The following is an 18,181-nucleotide window of genomic DNA, read 5'->3' as shown; positions in this document are numbered from 1 at the left end:
TAACACTAGAGCTCTAATGAGCCATCTGCAGAAGTGAAAAGATTTTTTAAAATTGACTACCACGTTTAGTCTGTGGTCTATATTATCAGTGGTTTTGAAGCATTTTCATTAGACATGTAGGGCCTGTCCAGATGAGCACAGACACGTGGTATGTGGTGCTGCAGATAGGTCCGTACACACCACACATGCAGGCATTCTCAGCACTGCTACCTTGCAGTGCAGGGTTTTTTTGACCCCAGGACATCCCAGGGTCAAAAACCCCACGCTGAAAAAAAGCAGAGCGGCCCATACGGCAATAGCGTGTGCTGCCATAACCAGAACCTGGCCAGTCAGAGCTACAGTCTGGCTGCTGGCCAGGCTTTCTGCTGTGGAGGCTGCTAGGGCCAGCCTCTCCTACGCCACCTGGGATAACCTGCCATGTGCCAGAGCATGTGTGTGGCACAGGCAAGTTGTCCCTAGGGAAACAAACATCTGTGCTCGTCTGGACATGCCCATAAAGTATAGCTGGTTGGGAATTTCCCTGCCTACAGTTTTCATGAAGCAATGCCTAACAATGCAAAAATGCAGTCTAATATGAAAACTGGCTTCAGATGGAGCATTTCAAAAGGCAGTTCAAGAAACTGGAGAGAAGCATGTCCATGCTGTGAATGTAAAAATATTTTATTTCAGTAATAAATATCGAAACAAAAGCTTCCGTATTTCTGAATCAAATAGTTTTGGAGTATTCATTCTTCAACAATTGAAATTTCTTGAACTGAATCTTTTCATTTGGATTTAGAATGAAAACAATGGCTGAAATGTTGGAATTTCCTGCAGGATTGAAATGCCAAATTTCTCTCAGCTCTGTAAGAGGATTAACCAATGGGATTTTAACAAAGACGCAAGTAATGATGTGGCACACATGTTCTATCTATATTAGGAAAATTCACAATTAAAGTATAAGTCAAAAGATAACTTTAATCCAGGCTTGTCCTGCCAACTATGGATTTAAATAAAATCAGCCCAAATTTGTCTGCTGCACCTAATAGTTTTCAAGACCAAGTTCAGGCAGCAGAGATAAAAACCTAGCTCTATTAACCTTACTAACTTTCTGAATAGTCAGCTGGCCATGATTTGGCTTGGCTTAAAAAAAAAAAGACGAACCAAACTCAAATCTGACTTTCTTATGGAGAAGGATGGCGAGGGTATCTTGCTATGTGTCTAGAAGTGTGCCATTGAGCCAACTCCAGATTTGCATTAAAGGCCTCCTCCAGTCAACCCAGCTGTAAATAGGTTCCTGGTATTTCAGGCAGGGGATTCAAGGGTGACAGAATACCCTACCTTGTTGGCTACAGAAACAGCTGTGCCTTTAGTTAGCTGCATTTCTTCTACAGACTGTTTCTTGTATAGCTATGCAAGCCAGAGGTGTGATTTGGTGTGAGTTGTGATTGTTATGGCTGTGCTACTAAAAGTCCCTAGTGTAGATAAATAATGACACCAGCAAAATGATGACGTTAATAAAGCTGATTTTGCACTGAGGAGTGTGTAGGTGGCAGTTTTGAAATAAAGTTAGTTTTGCCACTGCAAGTCATACTAGTGGCCTGGACTGCATGAGTACAATTTAACATTGGTTCTGTGCATTTGTCTGAAGCAGACATGCACAGCTATTACAAGGTACTCACGTGGTAGGTAGTTATTGTGTCTTGTTACTAAGTTTCTAGGAAGTAGGCAGTAGCTTGTTTGCCTTGAGCTGGAGGCTGACTGGCTGGGCAGCAGCTCTGTATAAAAAGTCTTGGGGGTTATGGCGGACAATAAGCTGAATATGAGCCAACAGCGTGCCCTTGTTGCAAAAAAGACTAATGGCATTCTGGGTTGCATTGGTAGGTGTGTTGCTAGCAGGTCAAGGGAAGTGATTATTCCCCTCTACTCAGCACTGGTGAGGCCATATCTGGAGTACTGTGTCCAGTTTTGGGCCCTCCACTACAGAAAGGATGTGGATAAATTGGAGAGATTCCAGTGGAGGGCAACAAAAATGATATGGGGGTTGAGTCATATGACCTATGAGGAGAGGCTGAAGGAACTGGGCTTTTTTAGTCCAGGGAAGAGAAGACTGAGAGGAGATTTAATAGCAGCCTTCAACTACCTGAAGGGTAGTTCTAAAGAGGAGGGAACTAGACTTTTCTTGGTGGTGGCAGATGACAGAACAAGGAGCAATGGTCTCAAGTTGCAGCAGGGGAAGTTTAGGTTAGATATTAGGAAGAATTTTCTCACTAGGAGGGTAGTAAAAAACTGCAACAGGTTGCCCGGGGAGGTTGTGGAATCTCCATCCTTGGAGGTTTTTAAGATATGGCTAGACAAAGCTTTGGCTGGGATTACCTAGTTGGGGCTGGTCCTGCTTTGAGCAGGGGGTTGAACTAGATGACCTCCTGACATCTCTTCCAACCCTAATTTTCTATGATTGTATGATTCTATGATACTCTGGGGTAAGCTGCAGGCATACAACACCTACACTGCTATAAACCTACATTGGTGTGATTTCATGCTTGATTTTTCAGATTCATATTAGTTATAGCACTGGATGGTTGAACTTCCTGCACTTACACTTTTTTTTTTTTTTTTTTACCAGCATAGGGGCTGATTATACCAGTGTCAAACATGTGTGTCAAGGTTCTAGAACCACTAAGATAGTATAGCTCTACTGTCAAAGAATCACTAGTGTGGATTTGGCCTGAACCTTAAAGTTGATAAATATGCAAGATTATCCATGACTGCTTAGCTAGGGTTTTAGAATTATGGTGTTTTCTGCCATACAAACAATAGGTCATGGTTTAATAGGTTTAAGCCACAACCATGTTTAAACAATTTCTGTTTGTAATTGCCATATAAACAGGGCCATAGACAACACCACTGTGTAGACATAACGTGTGATGGCCAAACATGCTTGTATGTTCCGAGCTCCAGAACTGGGCATGTTTTAAATAGGCTTTAGTCTTATGAATTATTGCTGGAAGTGTTCACAGGAAATCTTTTTATAGAGGATTTCAAATGAAGAATGCCATCGGTTGGTGGACAAAATGACAAAGACTACTCTTAGGAATAAGAGGCTGCGAAGGGGTTTGAAGAGAAGTGAGTTTCAAGTGAAAGGAGAAGAGCAAAAAAAATGGGCACAAACATAAACTCTAATGGCGTTCGCCTTGGAGGTGAGGGCCAGATCAGCAGGTGGAAGCAGGGAAGGAATTTGAATATGTAAGTCATGTAGACCTTGCTGTGGAAAAGTGATTAATATAGTGGTATTTGGAGATGTTGAAATAGAGTGCGCCAAGAAGCATGAAGGAGTAAGTTTCAGTACTTGATTAGAAATGACAAATAGTGGGAAATGGAAGTAAAATGGCAAAGCTGTATAATTGCAACTCCACGTTTTGTCATGAATTGGCCCTAAATTCTGTGATGAGACCTTTAGTTTCTGCAGTGGACTGAGGATGCTGTAGAGGTGTCAGGGAAATTAACTTTTTCCCTTCATCATCCTGGTCACAGTCAGAAAAGAACCGAGAGACTTTTCTCTTCCTTTCTTCTTCTTGTGTCGTCAATCTTGCTCATCATGGATTTTTATCTGGCTACTTTTACATGCCTACATGGGTGTACTGAAAGGTTGAGGAGCTAAATATGGCCCCTTAAGTAAAATGGAAACTTAGAGTCTACTTCCATATTTTTTGTGGGGAGCATTCTGTGTCAGATGTTGAAGTCCTAGTTTGCACAGGGTCGCATGAATAATTAGTTTTTCAGACCAACAATTCTATGGTTATATCTGACTTTTCCTACAGGGATTTTATTCTGAGTATGACATGTTGCATGTCAAAGCTTGATTAGGAAAGATTCTAAACAACAACAACAATAATAATAATGCATTATTATAATAACAGGAATTAATGACTGAGATTAATACCAACCCTTTCTTATAGCCCAAAACCCAGCTTTCTAACTTTTCCAATTGAATTTTCTCACAAAGAAAACTGTTCTCTGTGATAAAATATCTGATACATAATAGCACACTAGGTGCCAATTTACATTAACATGTCATTTTGCTCCCAAATATTTTCATTTCTTGCTAGGTACACTTGAGAGAAAGAACTTAGGGTACTAGAAGAGGCAAAGTATACCTGTATTGAGACACCTATCACATGAGTTTAAGGTTTGGTTTACATTTTGCCAGCATAGTTAAGAGTATGGAGGGAAGGTGACATCCCTATATAGCAGTGTTTCTCAACCCATGGTATGCATCCCCCTGGGGGTAGGCAAGACATGGGCAGGGGGTACGTGGGTGCTGTATTTTGAATTTGGCCCACTCCCCTGCCTGGTGGGTTGGAGGCGTTTTTGCCTGTTCAGGCTGGAAGTTCCAGCCACCACCCCTCCCGCCGTGTCCGGTGCACCGGGGCTTTCACTCCCTGGCATCACTGTGCGGGGGGGACAGGGAGGGGGGCCCCGCACAGGCTGCTTTGCCTCTGGCCATGGTCCGCAAGGAAAAAGTGGGACTCAGCTTGTGGCGGCAAAACCAGAAGCGCCACAGTGGGACTTCTGGTTTCACTTTTGCTGTGTTGATTGGCAGGTGGTACATAAGGTACCAAAGGTTGAGAACCACTGCTATATAATACACTTAGGTTGGCAAAAGCTCCAGTGCAGAGAGAGTTAAACTGGAAAAAAGTATTTTTGTTGGTTTAGTTCATTCTGTTTGGGGAACTGGTTGAAGCTACATCCTTTTGTCCATGTATGCTGGGGCTGTAGTGGAAGGGTTTACCTGCTGGGTTTACCAGCAAATATTGCAATGAAGTGAAGAAAAGGACTAACAGTCATTTCCAAGATCTCTAGGTCAATAGGAAACTGCTGAGGATCATACATTCCTTTTAAAGGTGATGAGCCATTAATAGCGTACTCTTGAGTTCTTGGGTAAATTCCTGTGGATATCGATAGGATTAGGATTTCATCTAAATGTTAAACCTTATAGGTTTTTTGTAAAGTAACTGTAGGCACATTTGCTCAGTCCCAGAACAATGTCAAAGGCATTTCTTATAGTTAACCTCAGAGCTGTGGTTGGAGGTTATAATTTTGAGTTACAGCACAAAGGCATATGGAGTTAAAGAAAAAAAAAGAAAAGAAAAAAAGAGGGGAATCTGCCAAACAGCACCCAGGACTGTACTTTTCAGTTAGAAAGCTCATGTTTTCTTCCAGTCCTGGAAGTGACTCTGTGTGGGTGTAAGCAGGTCAATGCTTGTAGTTAATATATGGTATCACCACAGTTTGTCTCCCTACAGTGGTGATAGTAATAACACCTTTATATATTGCTCTGAGATATGTAACTAGTACTAAGTGATGAGGGTTGTTGTTAACTTTTGTGGTCATAATAGCGAATGTAGCAAGTTTGAGGAGTTCTAACACAATCAGGTCTGCAGCTGCTAGAAACAGCGTGGAGCCAGGAGTTCTGGGATCATACTCTCAAAAGAACGAGAGCCACTAAAGCTATTGCAGGATTCTGAAAGCCTGAAGCCGTATTTTTGAGTTAACAGCTGCACTTCACTTTTGCAGAGGGAAGGGGCCAGCCCTGGGCTCTGGAGAAGGCAGCACAGTGCAGCCCAGGGCTGCAAAGCATGCTGGGGAACTCTGATTTAACTTGAACCAGGAAGGGGTCTGGACAGAAGTTTTATAAACTGGTTTGACCTAAATCAGTTAAGTCTAATACTACATATAACTAGGCCCATCTCAAACCAGTTTCAGCCATTTTAAAACTGGTTTATGGGCACTGAACTTCTGTTCTGCTATGGGTTTAAAGTTTAGTTTCTGATCACATAAACCAGTAACTTCTGTTCCTAGCCTTCATGTCCACCATGTTTTCAGAGTAGCATGTAGAAAATTGCATTGCTATTGCTGCACCATATCCTACCAGTTGGTTTCTTGTATCCCACACTTTTGAGACATACACCGTAAAGAATATAGGATCCTATGTCTGTCACATAATTAATTTCTTTCTAGACAATCTTTTCCTGGAATCCAAACTTTCCCATTTGGAAGCAATGATCATGTGTAATGGTTTTTGAGGAAATGTCTACATAATACTATGCATGCATATGATGCCACATGAAAATAATGTTGGAACTCCATGAAACATGTCAAAGTGAATGAGTCTCACAACCTCAGGCACAATGTGCCTGTCCACAACATGCTGGGTAGAGAGGCCTATAGGAACACTCTGGTAGTCCTATCTTACCAAGATAAGCAAAGCAGCTGAATGAGTTAAATATGCAGATCCAGTGGTGTGAAACACTGATACAGTAGTATGAACAAAAGAGATCTCCAGTAGAATATACTATTATACCACTTGGGAGAAGATGAGAAATATTGATATCAAACCAGATCGTAAAATCTAGCTTTATGAATCAAGTCCTGAAAAGTTAAAGCTTTGGGCTCAGACACTGATTCAGCACTAAGGGCATCTTGATTCTTATGTAGACTGAGGTAGTTAGCTGTGTAACATAGCATCTGATGAAGTGGGCATATGAAAGATTATGCCTTTTGCTAGATTCTTGTGGCTACAAAATGAACCTTCAAGAAAGCTGCCGTTAGAAGTCTTCTGACTTTAGTTAGAAAGACAGTATTTAGTATCAGTAGGAATTTTTGTCCCCGTGTTCATTCTCAGCACATGCAATTATTTCACCAATGTAATATTCAGTGTTAATAGTGAAAACAAGGGAGTTCCCACTTTGTTGTTAGTAAACCATGAACAATACCTTGTAGCATGTTCCTGTATAAATCACAGGATGAAGCAATGCTACAGCCCCATTACATTCCTCCCCTGATATGTTTTGTGCCTCCTAACTCTGGGCCAGTTATGCAGTTATGGAAACAACTGCTACAAATCAGCAAAGCCTAACATATTACTACTGCCTTATGGGCAAATGTTTGGGTCCCCTTTTGAAAAAGGCATTTAGCCCTTGGCCAATATTTAAGCATGGGAGTACTCTTACTGAGAATGATGGGTCTACTAACATGTTGAACAGTAGGCAAGTTCTTACAGATATTAACTGGCCATGAGGATTCTTAACTGCTGCTTCATTTCTGCACTGCAAAATCATCTGAATTGACTGACCCAGCCTACCAGAAGCTGTAGTAGAGGGGCACATCTTTCTCCATATGAACGCTGAATTGGTACACTAACAATCAAGCCCAGGTTAGCATGGCAGCGGTACACTCTTGTTTGTGCTTGAGCAGAGTTCTGCTGTGCTGTAGCTGCAGAACACGGGAGAAACTCAGTAGCTGAAAACGCGATTTTACATAAGATAGCTATTTGGACATCAAACCTGTGTGGAGACTAATTTTTACTAACAGGTACCTAACAACACTACAATCCTTTGTTTCCACTATGTTTTTCATTATTATGATAGACCGTGTCTTCACTGCTTGTACTTCTGTTTGGCCCCTAACTCCCATTTTTTCTCATCACAGAAGGCTGGACATAGAGCTAGACATATTCAGACCACCAGCCTAGAGGATAGAGGCTCCATTAGAGGTAGAAACTTTCTGACTCAATTTTTTTTCCATCGGAAAACCATGATCAGTAATGTACCTAGACTCCTGGCAACCCCGGGTGAACTTTTAGTATCGGGCCCCCCTTCACCAGAGATGATGATGATGATAATAATCAGACAACGGAAAAAAAGTTACCATTTTTGAAACCCCTTTCTGTCTTGGTGCTGGGCAGCTGCCCGGTTTGCCCACACCTGTGCCTGGCTCTGAAAGTGATTTGCCAAACTGAAACTTTTTGCAGAAATATTTCAGTTGCATGAAAGTCTCCTTTGACAGGGAAACTGGGAGTCAGAGACTGACCCCAGATAATTGGCTGTTGGTTATTGTGGGATGAGTGTGTCTCAATCTTTTCCTCATTTTTAATGGAAAATATTCTAGAGGTATATTTTGTTCCTGTATGGAAAAGGTATTTAAAAAAAAATTAATGGTGTAGGAAAAGTGTGTTTCCTACTTGGTGCAGACTTTTTACAGAGGAGTTCTCTAGTTACCTTAGAAATTATTTTGTAATGATTTCCTTCTAATTCTTCCCAAGTATGCTATATTTAAAATTCTCTCTCCCTTTTTTGGCCTGTTTTGTGCTTTCCCTCCCCTGATACCGTTCCCTTCCAAGATTTGGATATATTAACAGTTAAACAGAAGCGCCCTCTTACAAAACTCTGAGATGTTTAAGCAAACTCCTGCCTATGTATCAGGGGCCAGGTGAGTTAATGTTTGAAAAAAAAAAAAAAAGACAACTTTAAAAAAAAAAAGGGAGGCTGCAGTTCACTGAAAATAAAAACAGCAAGGACAGATTCTGTTGTGAAAGCTACTAGGTTATATCTGAGTTTTATTCACATGACTGTTTTGTCATAATTTGTACTGTGCTTTTCTGCAGCTCTGTAGATAGGTCATGATCTTTTTTTACAACATGCTCTGCCACATATATTGTGCCTCAAAGTCATCAAATCCTTTTTAATTTTAATATGGAAAATGCTTTTCTTTTATGTTTAATCTTCCCTTTGTATGCTTTATCGGCTATGCTTATTTTCAGTTTTCAGAATTTTAGTGCCACTGGTAGAAGCTAGAAGGGACTGTGTTTTCCAGCACAACAGGTTGTTTGGCTTCGCACTTTTCTAAACATAGACCAATAAAAATTTCCCATTTCTAAACCCAATCTGTCCTCTAACTTCTCTTATTCAGTTCTATAAGCACAGCAGTAAAGGAGAAGTATTACAAAATCATAGAAAACAAAACATAAAAGGAATAAAAGCTCATACCTTAGCTTCTCACCAGCTGGCACAGTGATCTTATTGAACTTGTCCATATTCCTTGTAGTTAGAATCAGGTAAACTAGGAACCTTTTAGTGAAAACATGTGGTGGTTCTTATGATCGTAGGAAGGAGTAATATGTCAAACTGTCGACCTGAGATACAATCCCACAGATGATCTCTGCCTGGCTTCTAAGACTGTTGTGCGAAGGAGAATACTCATTTATTAGGAGAAGTAGAACTTGCCTGAGCACATAGTGAAGTTTCATGTTTCGAGTTAATCATGTGACAGAGCCAGCCAGACAGCTTGCTTGAACTACTGAATGTTGTGCAAACTTTGATAGACACCTACTGGGTATACACATTCTCCTGAATGTGCTCAACACCACTTATTACTTCCTCTTTGTGCCTTTCATGCAGCTGGTGTTTTAATCAGATGGCATGACTGGAAAATATACAATATGACCTACAAAACACACTCACTCCCTGCTGCAGGCTGGCTACTTGTTGAATTATCTTTTTTTCAGTGCTCTTCTAGCTTGTTGAAGACATACAAAAGACTAGAGCTCTTGGTTCCAAAATGATACCTTTTTTTAAGACTAACTGGAAAATGGCAAGCAAATTGTCCTTTTCTGGCTTGTTAACAAATTTATCTGGGTGCTGCAACTTGCCAAACTGTATCCTAGCATTTCCAATTACAAACAGTGCTGGCAACTTGTGTGAAAATAGTTTCCTTGTTTTCAGAATAAGGCGTCGATGTTTCATGAATTGCCCCTTCCAAGCAAAAGCAATGTTAAATGAGGGACATCATCACAGACAAAGGAACTCACTGATGATGCTTCCCAATGCAATCTGAAGCATGGTTGCTAGATGCTATGATTTTACTTAAGATGTAATGGAAAGAAAAGTCTTGCCTACCATAGGAAGCAGGGTTGCTGAGAGACAAAAAACCCCCCAGACAAAACAAAACAGAAAAAGAAAGAAGTTAAGCAATGAGCAAAGGGCAAATTCTCCTTTTAAAGCCTAGTGAGTGTTTTTTGGGAAAGGGCCTTGGAGAAAGAACTTAGAGGAAGTTGTACTAGTTTAACTAGAGGTGAGTTACTACAACAGTTGAATTAAGAGCTAACTCTGGCCTCAAAGGTTTGACAGTACAGGACCTGATGGTCAGAAGTGTGAAAGCGGCCCACCAGCTTCTAACCAACACAGCTGGGCTGACAAGGTCTATCTGCAGATGCAGTTATCTTCCTTAAGCGATTCCTTTTGCTGGATAATTTATTTCAGTTGGGAAATTTGTTCACAATTTTTTTTTCTGGTGTAAGTTGTATCTCCTGAGGGGACAGGTTCTAGTCTAGCTCTAATGGCAAAGCTTTACCTAGAAACCAGTCTTTTTATTTTATTTTTTTACTGTGTAGGCAAGACTAAGGATTTAGTTAAGCCCAGGTTAGCTTATATTTGTTTACCCTGTGTAGCTAGGGACAGAAGTTACATCATAGGTGACATGTGCCTCCTGAGGCTGGGGGGCATGGCGACCACCCGCAGGCGGTGACACAGGTGTTGGTGGTGAGGGTGGGCTGAGTGGGGACTGTCCACAGGTGGCTGTGATGGTGTCGGTGGTGTCCCCCCATGACTGGACGCTATGCCAAGAAGTGCCAGTGGTGTGCCTGGAAGTGCCAGCAGCACTTCTCGGGGTGGGGTGAGGGGGTCCACCAGTGCTCCGTCTGCCCCCCCGCCCATTGCCGAAGCCAACAATGCGTACACGTGCACCCCCATGCATCCCCTACGCATCACCACTGAGTTGCATATCAACCAGCTTTAGTGATCAGAAACTGTTTTAAACCTGTAACAGAACAGAAGTTCAGTGTACAAAAACCACTTTCAAAATGACCAAAACTGGTTTAAGATAAACCTGGTTGGATGTAGTATCAGACTTAACTGATTTAGGTCAAAAAAGTTTATGGAACTTCTGTCCCAGATCCCCTCCTGGTTCAGGTCAACTTGAAGTCCTCCAGGATCCCATGATTCTTTGCAGCCCTGCGCTATGCTGCCTGCTCCAGTGGAGCAGGGACTGCCTCACCCCTTTGCTCCTTAGCTTGCTTCCTACCTGTCTGTCAGCCCAGAGGGACAGCTGGGCAGGGGAACAGACCACCAGCTCCGCTTTAGCCAGGCTGTGCACAGCACGTGTGGGGAGGGAAGGGCCCTGTGGTGCAGGCTTTTCAGACCCTGGCAGCTTTACTTCCCCTCCTGATCCTTGACTTAGAACATTGCCTCAACCCTTGCGAGTCTCAGGCAGCTTGAGGGAGCAGAGGAAACCTCTCCTGCTTCTCCGTAGCCTGTTTTGCCTTAGCTGCTATGAGTCTGAGGCAAAACTAATGCAGGAGGGCAGAGGAATTTCCCTCTGCTCCCTGGGCTATCTCTGAGAATCCAACAGCTAAGGCAAATAGGTAGGGTTAGGAAGAATTCCTCTCAGCTCCTGAGGCTGGCTGGGGGGGACTCTGGGCTGGGTGATGGGAAGCCCCCCAAGGCAGGGGCTCCCTAGTGTCCCCATGCTGGGCTGCAGGGGCAGGCACCTGGCTGGATGACTCCCCCTCCCTGCACCTATAGTAGTGGCTGAAACAATCAGCAGGTTGGAAGCAGGAGAGCGGGCTTGGGCTGGGGAACCCAGGCTGGGGGAACCTCCTGAAGAAAGAGGCTCCCCCAACGTGGGTCAGCACCTGGCCAGGGAGCTCCTGCACTCCCTGTGTGGGGACAGTAGGAGGCTGGGGACATTTGGCTGGGCTGGCAATGACCCGGAGACTGGGAGGCATGCTCTAATGCCTTCTGCCTACTGGCCTGGGTTAGTGCAGGCCTCTCCTTGCCTTTCAGTAATGAAAGCTGAATGTCAGTTCTGTTGGTTATCCGTTCAAACTATGTAGCATAGAGGAAGCTGCCTACTTTGAGCTGATTCAGCCTCAGGCTTTATAATGAGGTACTTAGCCTGTGGGGTAAACCAAACTGCTGTAAACCAGAATTAAATCCATGAGTGTCTACACACAAATTTGCACTGCTTTAACTGAACTCGGACTGGTGAAAAATCTATGTATGGAAGTCCACAGTGCCTTTATACAGGTCAATCACCCTGATCCTCCTCAGTTAAGATACAAGAACTCATAACATACTTTTTAAAAAACTTTGTAACTGAGGCCAAATTAGCCAAAATTAATTCCAGATCCAAGAGTCCAGAACCATAAGTGGCCCTACTACTAGCAAACCTCTTCCACCCACACCTGGGGCTTCAGATGTTTCCATATTCTTTGGCAGGCATCCTACTTGCAGGCCCAAGCCCATAGGCTTGGGGTTCGGATGCCCCCAAGTTTTGCTTGCCCTGAGCCATAAGGCCTTCTGAGCAAGCAAGGGTTTATGAGCACTCTCTGAACTCTTCCATAGCTGCTTCAGCAAACACAGGAACTGGCAAAACTTCTGTTTCTACTTGACACAACCATTTCCCCCTCCTTTGTTTTGAATAATGCATGAATAGGACCATTCTTACCTATGACCCAGGCTGATCTAGGACACAATACTTATGTCTGAGTATATGAGTTTTCACATAGCCTTGGGCACAACTATTTGTTTGACTATGTATAGTGATGGCCTTTATACTGAGCTCACCTAGGCATGCAACTTTGGTATTCAGCAGCAAAATAAGCAGGCGTTAAAATCCATTCATCTTTTACCAAGACCACATTTGATGGGTCCTTTGAAGTTCTTGGGTGTTTTGGGCTGTGTTGGTGATTGTTTCCTGTTGTTGTTCTTGTTTAGCTATGGCTTTCTCATAAGCCAAAGCTTTTCTGGGTAAGAAATCTGTAGGATATTACCCATGCAGGGGTGGCAATGGCCATTCCATTATTATGTGCATTTTGGAGCAGATAATAGTGACTTCTTAAAAAGCAGTTTATACTTGATTTCTTCTTGGATGTGTTCTCTTCCTTGACTTCACATTTTTCATGTGAAAATACAGTAGTAAAACACTTTATTTGGGGGGGGGATTAGTGCAAATTCCATTCTACTGGGGAGATTAGGAATTGGCCACAAGAGCTGTCTCTCTGGTAAGGATGTTCTTTTGAATCTTGTCTTTTTAGCATCACTTCATCTTTTCTTTCATGTGACAATGTATACAACTTCTCTAAAGGGGAACTTGATGAACAAGCTGCACTCTCTTGTCTGTTTTGTCTGTTTCTAGATATCCTACCCTTCACAAACATCAGAAGAGTTATTTTAATATTTAAGACCCTGGGATACCAGATTGCATTATGTGTTTTTATGAGTCAGTATTCTTTGTGTATAAGTATAATGTGTGAACCTCCAGTGGAGTTTAAAGACCCTGAACACGGCTCTGACAGTGTAAATAGGCCTTGAATGGATGTAAATTAATTGCATTTACAACTACTCAACAGCCCTATTTTAAAGCAGCAGAGCATAATGAGGTTGCAATGTAAGTGAGAATTGGGATCTGACCTCACTAGATCTATGTCATGCCTGCGGTGGGTTAATTTGCAACTATGGTTTGAGATTGTTCTGATTCTTTGCCAGCACTTCCTTCCCGATTACTAACTCCTGATAATTATTGAAAATTCACAGTTGTTTGCATTCCTGTTGAGTAGCAAATTAACTAGAGTTTCCTGTTGGATCAGCACAGAAATGCTAACAGAAATTAGGGGTTTATTTATTTTATGCATAAAATATTTTATACATTTATTTTATATATGCATTTTATTTTATACATTTATTTTATCATATTTACATACACATACAGTGTGCATGTGTGTATTTATTTATGTAAATATGTATATGCATTTAGTTAGTCTCTCTATAAGGTGCACATCTACTCTCTGTTTGACTTCAGCCCAGCTAATAACTACATCTGTCAAACCGCTGAATACCAAAATAGATAAGCAACAGTAAATACATCAAGCCACAAACACTTCCTTGTTATAACACGAGAGGATTAAAGCCACAAACACCCTAAAAATAAAATAAAATACATAAAACCCTCTTGTGTGACACTGTAAGTATAAGGATATTATATGCCAGTATCCTCACATATAATATAGTATGATATGATAAAAACTTTTGTGAGCTACAGCTCACTTCACCAGATGCTGTGAATTTAGTGGCTTGCTAAAATTGCTGTTTTTGTATATGCTAAAGGTAACAAAACCTCCAAACTTCTCATATTCCCACCAAAATGTTTTATTTTACATTTTTATAAGGAACTAGATGATCTAGTTCTCTGACGCTTTTGTCACTTAGTTTTAATTCCTAATGCAGTTACCTTTTTCTTTCCCTACTTACAGACATTGGTACAGTGATCTATTGCAGTATCTTCAGACAGCATATGTCCAGTAAATGAAACTATTGTCATGACTCATTCCACAAACCCTGCAGGTCTCTCTCTGCATTTTATTTGCAATGTCACTGATGCATTATGTAGCTGCTTATGTATTTTTTAAACTTAGGTTCTTGTGATTTCTTTTTCTTTTTGGTTTGTGTGATATAGTATTTCTTGACAGTTTCAGTTGGGGGTGTGTGTGTGTGTGTGTGTGTGTGTGTGTGTGTGTGTGTGTGTGTGTGTGACTTACCTGAGCTCTTAGGATTCTTGGTGCTCTTTCATTAGGGTAAATAACCAGTATTTAATTAACTCATATTTTAATAGTCTGTCTTCATGTGGGATCTGATATTTTTTGTGATTATACTGATATCTGTTAACTTCTTGAGCATAATTAAGAAAAAGACGGATTAGTGTCTTGACCTAGTGATGGCAATGGATATTTTCCCATTTACTTCAGTGGACACTGGATTTATATATGTTATATTTATATCTCATTTTTGAGGCCCAACATGCCCTCCTGCTTTTGGAAGGTTCTTCTCAGTCTGCAGACAACATAACAAAAACCTAGATCCAGTAGTACTTATTTTCATCACAGCAAGTGTCATGGCTAGGCTTGTGTGTGTCACATTTTTCTGTTTGACCCCAATTTTGCTGCAATTTTGCAATTCTCTTAGGATCTCTAGTTGTTAAATGCACAAGGTGATCCTTTGTGTCCCTCTGTAGGTTAACTGCTTTGTTTATCCATTTTCACCCACCTTCACTTCATTGAGTACTGCCCCCTCCTTTCCCTAATCCTTTGTATTTAAATGACGTAATTCCTTTCTACTTGGCACCACCGCTTTCTGTAAGTCCATTTATAGTCTGTAGCAGGCTTGCCTTTTGGAGCTTGGGTTGAGTCCCAGGCTTGAAATCTTACTGTTTTGATTGGTAGAGCCCATCCACCAATCAGGAGGCAGCAAGAGAAGTTAAGTCATGCCCCTTTCCTGAGGGGAGGGGAAGAGGACCCCCTCCCCCCCCAACCTGATTGAAGACTGCAACACTCAGGTCCGGAAGACTTCAGGGGCGGAGTCGTGGAGAGTATAAAAGGAGCTGCATGCCCAGCATGAGGGGAACACATCAGGGACAGAGAAGAGAGAAGCGTGGGGCTTAGAAGAGCTGAGGAGAACTGCGAAGCAGGGCAAAGCAGTAGCCCAGAAGTGCCCCTGAACACTTCCATCAGTGGGGAACAGTGGACGACTCCAGCAGCTAGACTCTCGGTGCGTAGTCTGGTGCAGTGTCCAGACCCTGGGAGCTGCGTGAGGCAGCTTGGGTTTCCAACCTCTGACATGTGGCTAGAGACACAGTGCACAGGCCGGTGCATGGAGTAGGATTTTTGGAGCGCTTGAGTGGCTCAGGTCCTCAACCCCCGGAATGAGGCTGGGAACTCGGTGCAGGAGGTGCTGTATGGAGGGTCTGGGAGTGGACCAAGCTTGGTGTTACATGAGGAAGCCCAGGCCTCCGACCCATAGCAAAAGGTTGAGTCCAGGGAGTCAGGCAGTGCTCAGGCTCCTGAGCCAGCAGACAGGGCCGAGCCAGAGACCCCAGAAGCCCTGAATAGAAGAGCCCTGTTCCAGGGGACAGGGACGCCCCAACTCCCACTTCAGGTGAGAGAGCAGCTTGGCACAGTGGACGAGGGCCAGCCAGGTGAGTTTCAGGGAAAAGAGGATTCCCACAGGGGAGGGGGAGTCCCCCCTGGCTAGTTAAGGGCTTCTGAAAGTGGAGGTCCCACTGGGAGGGCCCCCCTAAAGTAACCAGCATCCTTGTGGGAAAAGCCCAAGGGCACTGGGGTTTCCCCTTGGGATTAAGTTTATCTTTGGGGTTCTTGCACCCTAAGTGGTGTGATGTCATGCCTTATATTTTGTGAACTCTCATGTTTGTAAATTAGTAGACGAGTAGAGTCCTGGGGCTCTGCTGGGACCCCCTGTTGCTATTATTTCACCTGTTGTTTACTTGTATTTATTTGTGGCTTATTTATTGTTCAGCCATACTTCTCTATACTTTATCTGCTGGCTATCTATGTTTATTTTGGGGTTTATCTGTTTCAGATCACATACTTCCTCGTCTCTGGACCACTGGTATAAGGTTTTATAGCATTTACCCAGAAGGTATTGTTTATGTTATTTGTTTAGATAATATATATATATATAGTACATACATTTATATCCATGTTTCTTTTCCTTGTGATAAGTTAATGTAAATAAACTTGTATATAGTTAAGTCCCCTGACTGTCCTGGCCTGGTTCTATAGGGATGGAGGGAAACAGAGTGGTCTGCAGTTCCTCTACAGTACACCTGCCAGCTAATAATTCCCTTCAATTGGAGAAGGGGAGTATATACCCTAGTTACCTGGGCTACATTTTGGGGGCTCTCCCAGGATTTGTTAGCAGGTAATTTGATATTGTAATGTGCTGTGTGTGTCTCTATAGAGAGCCAGAAAGGGAGTCATGTCAGATCCTGCTAGTCCTCAATAATCTGGGGAAGAGGATCCTCTGAGCAAAGCCTCCCTCGGTGTTACCTCTGAATGAATTGTGGCTTTGCAGCAGGTCATCAGGGAAGTGGTAAATTCTTCAAATGACCGAACTTCTCAGGAAATCTCACAGTCCCTGCAGGAGAGGAAGGGTTTGAGGCCTGGACTGCCTACATACAGGAAACTCTAATTAAATGGTAGATACTGGATGAAGAGAAGCGTCGTCGTCATCTTGACGTACTAAGAGAGCCCGCCTTTGGAGTCATCCAGATTGCTAAGCACCAGAATCCTGTTATCACCACACAGCAGTGCCTTCAGACCCTACAGGACATGTTTGGATGGTCATCCCAGGGTGGAGGAGCATACTATGAACTGCTTAGCACGTTCCAGCACAAAGGCGAGGCTGCATCCTCATATTTGTTATGCTTGGAGCATGTGTTGCGAAGAGTGGTTGTGCAAGGGGCCATTAGCTTGAGCAAGGTGGATCACATGAGGCTCTGGCAGGTCCAAATAGGGACCTGATACAGCCTGTCCCTTATTAGGGATCTGAATCTGGCTGGTCGGAAAACCAGCCTTCCTGGGTTCAGCCAATTAGTGAAAGAAATGAGGGAGTAGGAGGAGATCCTTCACTTCTGGGATGCCATGTGGGTCCAGGAGGAAGTTTCTTCATGTCAGGGACCTGTTAGCTGGGTAATGGTGGTGACCCCACAAGAACAGTGCCCCCCAGAGGCTGAAGAAGAGTCCTCCCAGCAAGTGTGGGCAGCTGTGGTCTCCTCCTGGGAGGCAGCCTTGGCCTCGATCCTTTGCCCCACCCTGGGCCAAGACCAAAGTTGGGACTAAGATGCTGGAGATCTGTTATAGATGTGGGGAATATGGGCACATGACCGGAGAGTATACACAGCCAGACAAACCAGACCTAGTTTTTCAGTGGCTAAAGGCCCAATGAGGGGCGGGAAATGAAGGATGGGTGGAGCAGGGGAGTTGGCTCCACCCCAGAGCCTGCCAGTCTCCTCAGCCCTGGTCTTAAACTCACTGCCTGAAGGACTAATAGGCCCTAGGGCAGAGGTCCCAGTGGCAGTGAATGGCCAAAGGTGTATGGCCATTCTGGATAGTGGATCGCAAGTGACCATCATATTTGAGTCCTTCTATAAAAAAAAACACCTTCAGCACACGGTGTTGTATCCACTTACTGGGCTGGGTCTATGTGGGCTTAGCCACAACATGTACCCATACCATGGGTACTTAGAAATTCATATTAAGTTCCCTGCATCTGTGGCTGGGGTGGATTTCATAGATTTCATAGACATCAGGGCTGGAAGGGACCTCGGGAGATAACATTGAGTCCAGCCCTCTGCCCAAAGGGCAGGAAGTCAGCTGGGGTCATAGGATCCCAGCAAGATAAGCATTCAATTTACTGTTGAAGGTGTTCAATGTAGGTGCTTGAACCACCTCCGCTGGCAGACTGTTCCAGACCTTGGGGGCTCGGACAGTAAAGAAATTCTTCCTTATGTC

General features: G+C 43.2%; 1 protein-coding gene across 8 annotated transcripts in view; it reads right to left on the bottom strand.

The window, feature by feature from the left end:
• The window catches only part of BLNK (B-cell linker), a 160,705-nt gene that overhangs the window by 69,295 nt on the left and 73,229 nt on the right, over positions 1-18,181 (bottom strand). For 2 of the 8 annotated variants that reach the window (XM_019555826.1, XM_019555828.1), the window contains exon 1: positions 8,808-9,089. The exons of the other annotated variants lie outside the window; for them this stretch is intronic. In XM_019555826.1, the coding sequence (XP_019411371.1) occupies positions 8,808-8,854 (47 nt within the window). In that variant the 5' untranslated portion in view covers positions 8,855-9,089. Of the gene's footprint in view, positions 1-8,807; positions 9,090-18,181 lie in introns of those variants that run through there. 8 annotated transcript variants of the gene reach the window in all.

This window comes from Crocodylus porosus, unplaced genomic scaffold (assembly GCF_001723895.1).
Source record: "Crocodylus porosus isolate Cpor-Errol unplaced genomic scaffold, CroPor_comp1, whole genome shotgun sequence".
Lineage (NCBI taxonomy): Eukaryota > Metazoa > Chordata > Crocodylia > Crocodylidae > Crocodylus > Crocodylus porosus.
Note: the sequence above shows the minus strand (reverse complement) of the source record. Positions and strands in the feature narration are given on the sequence as shown.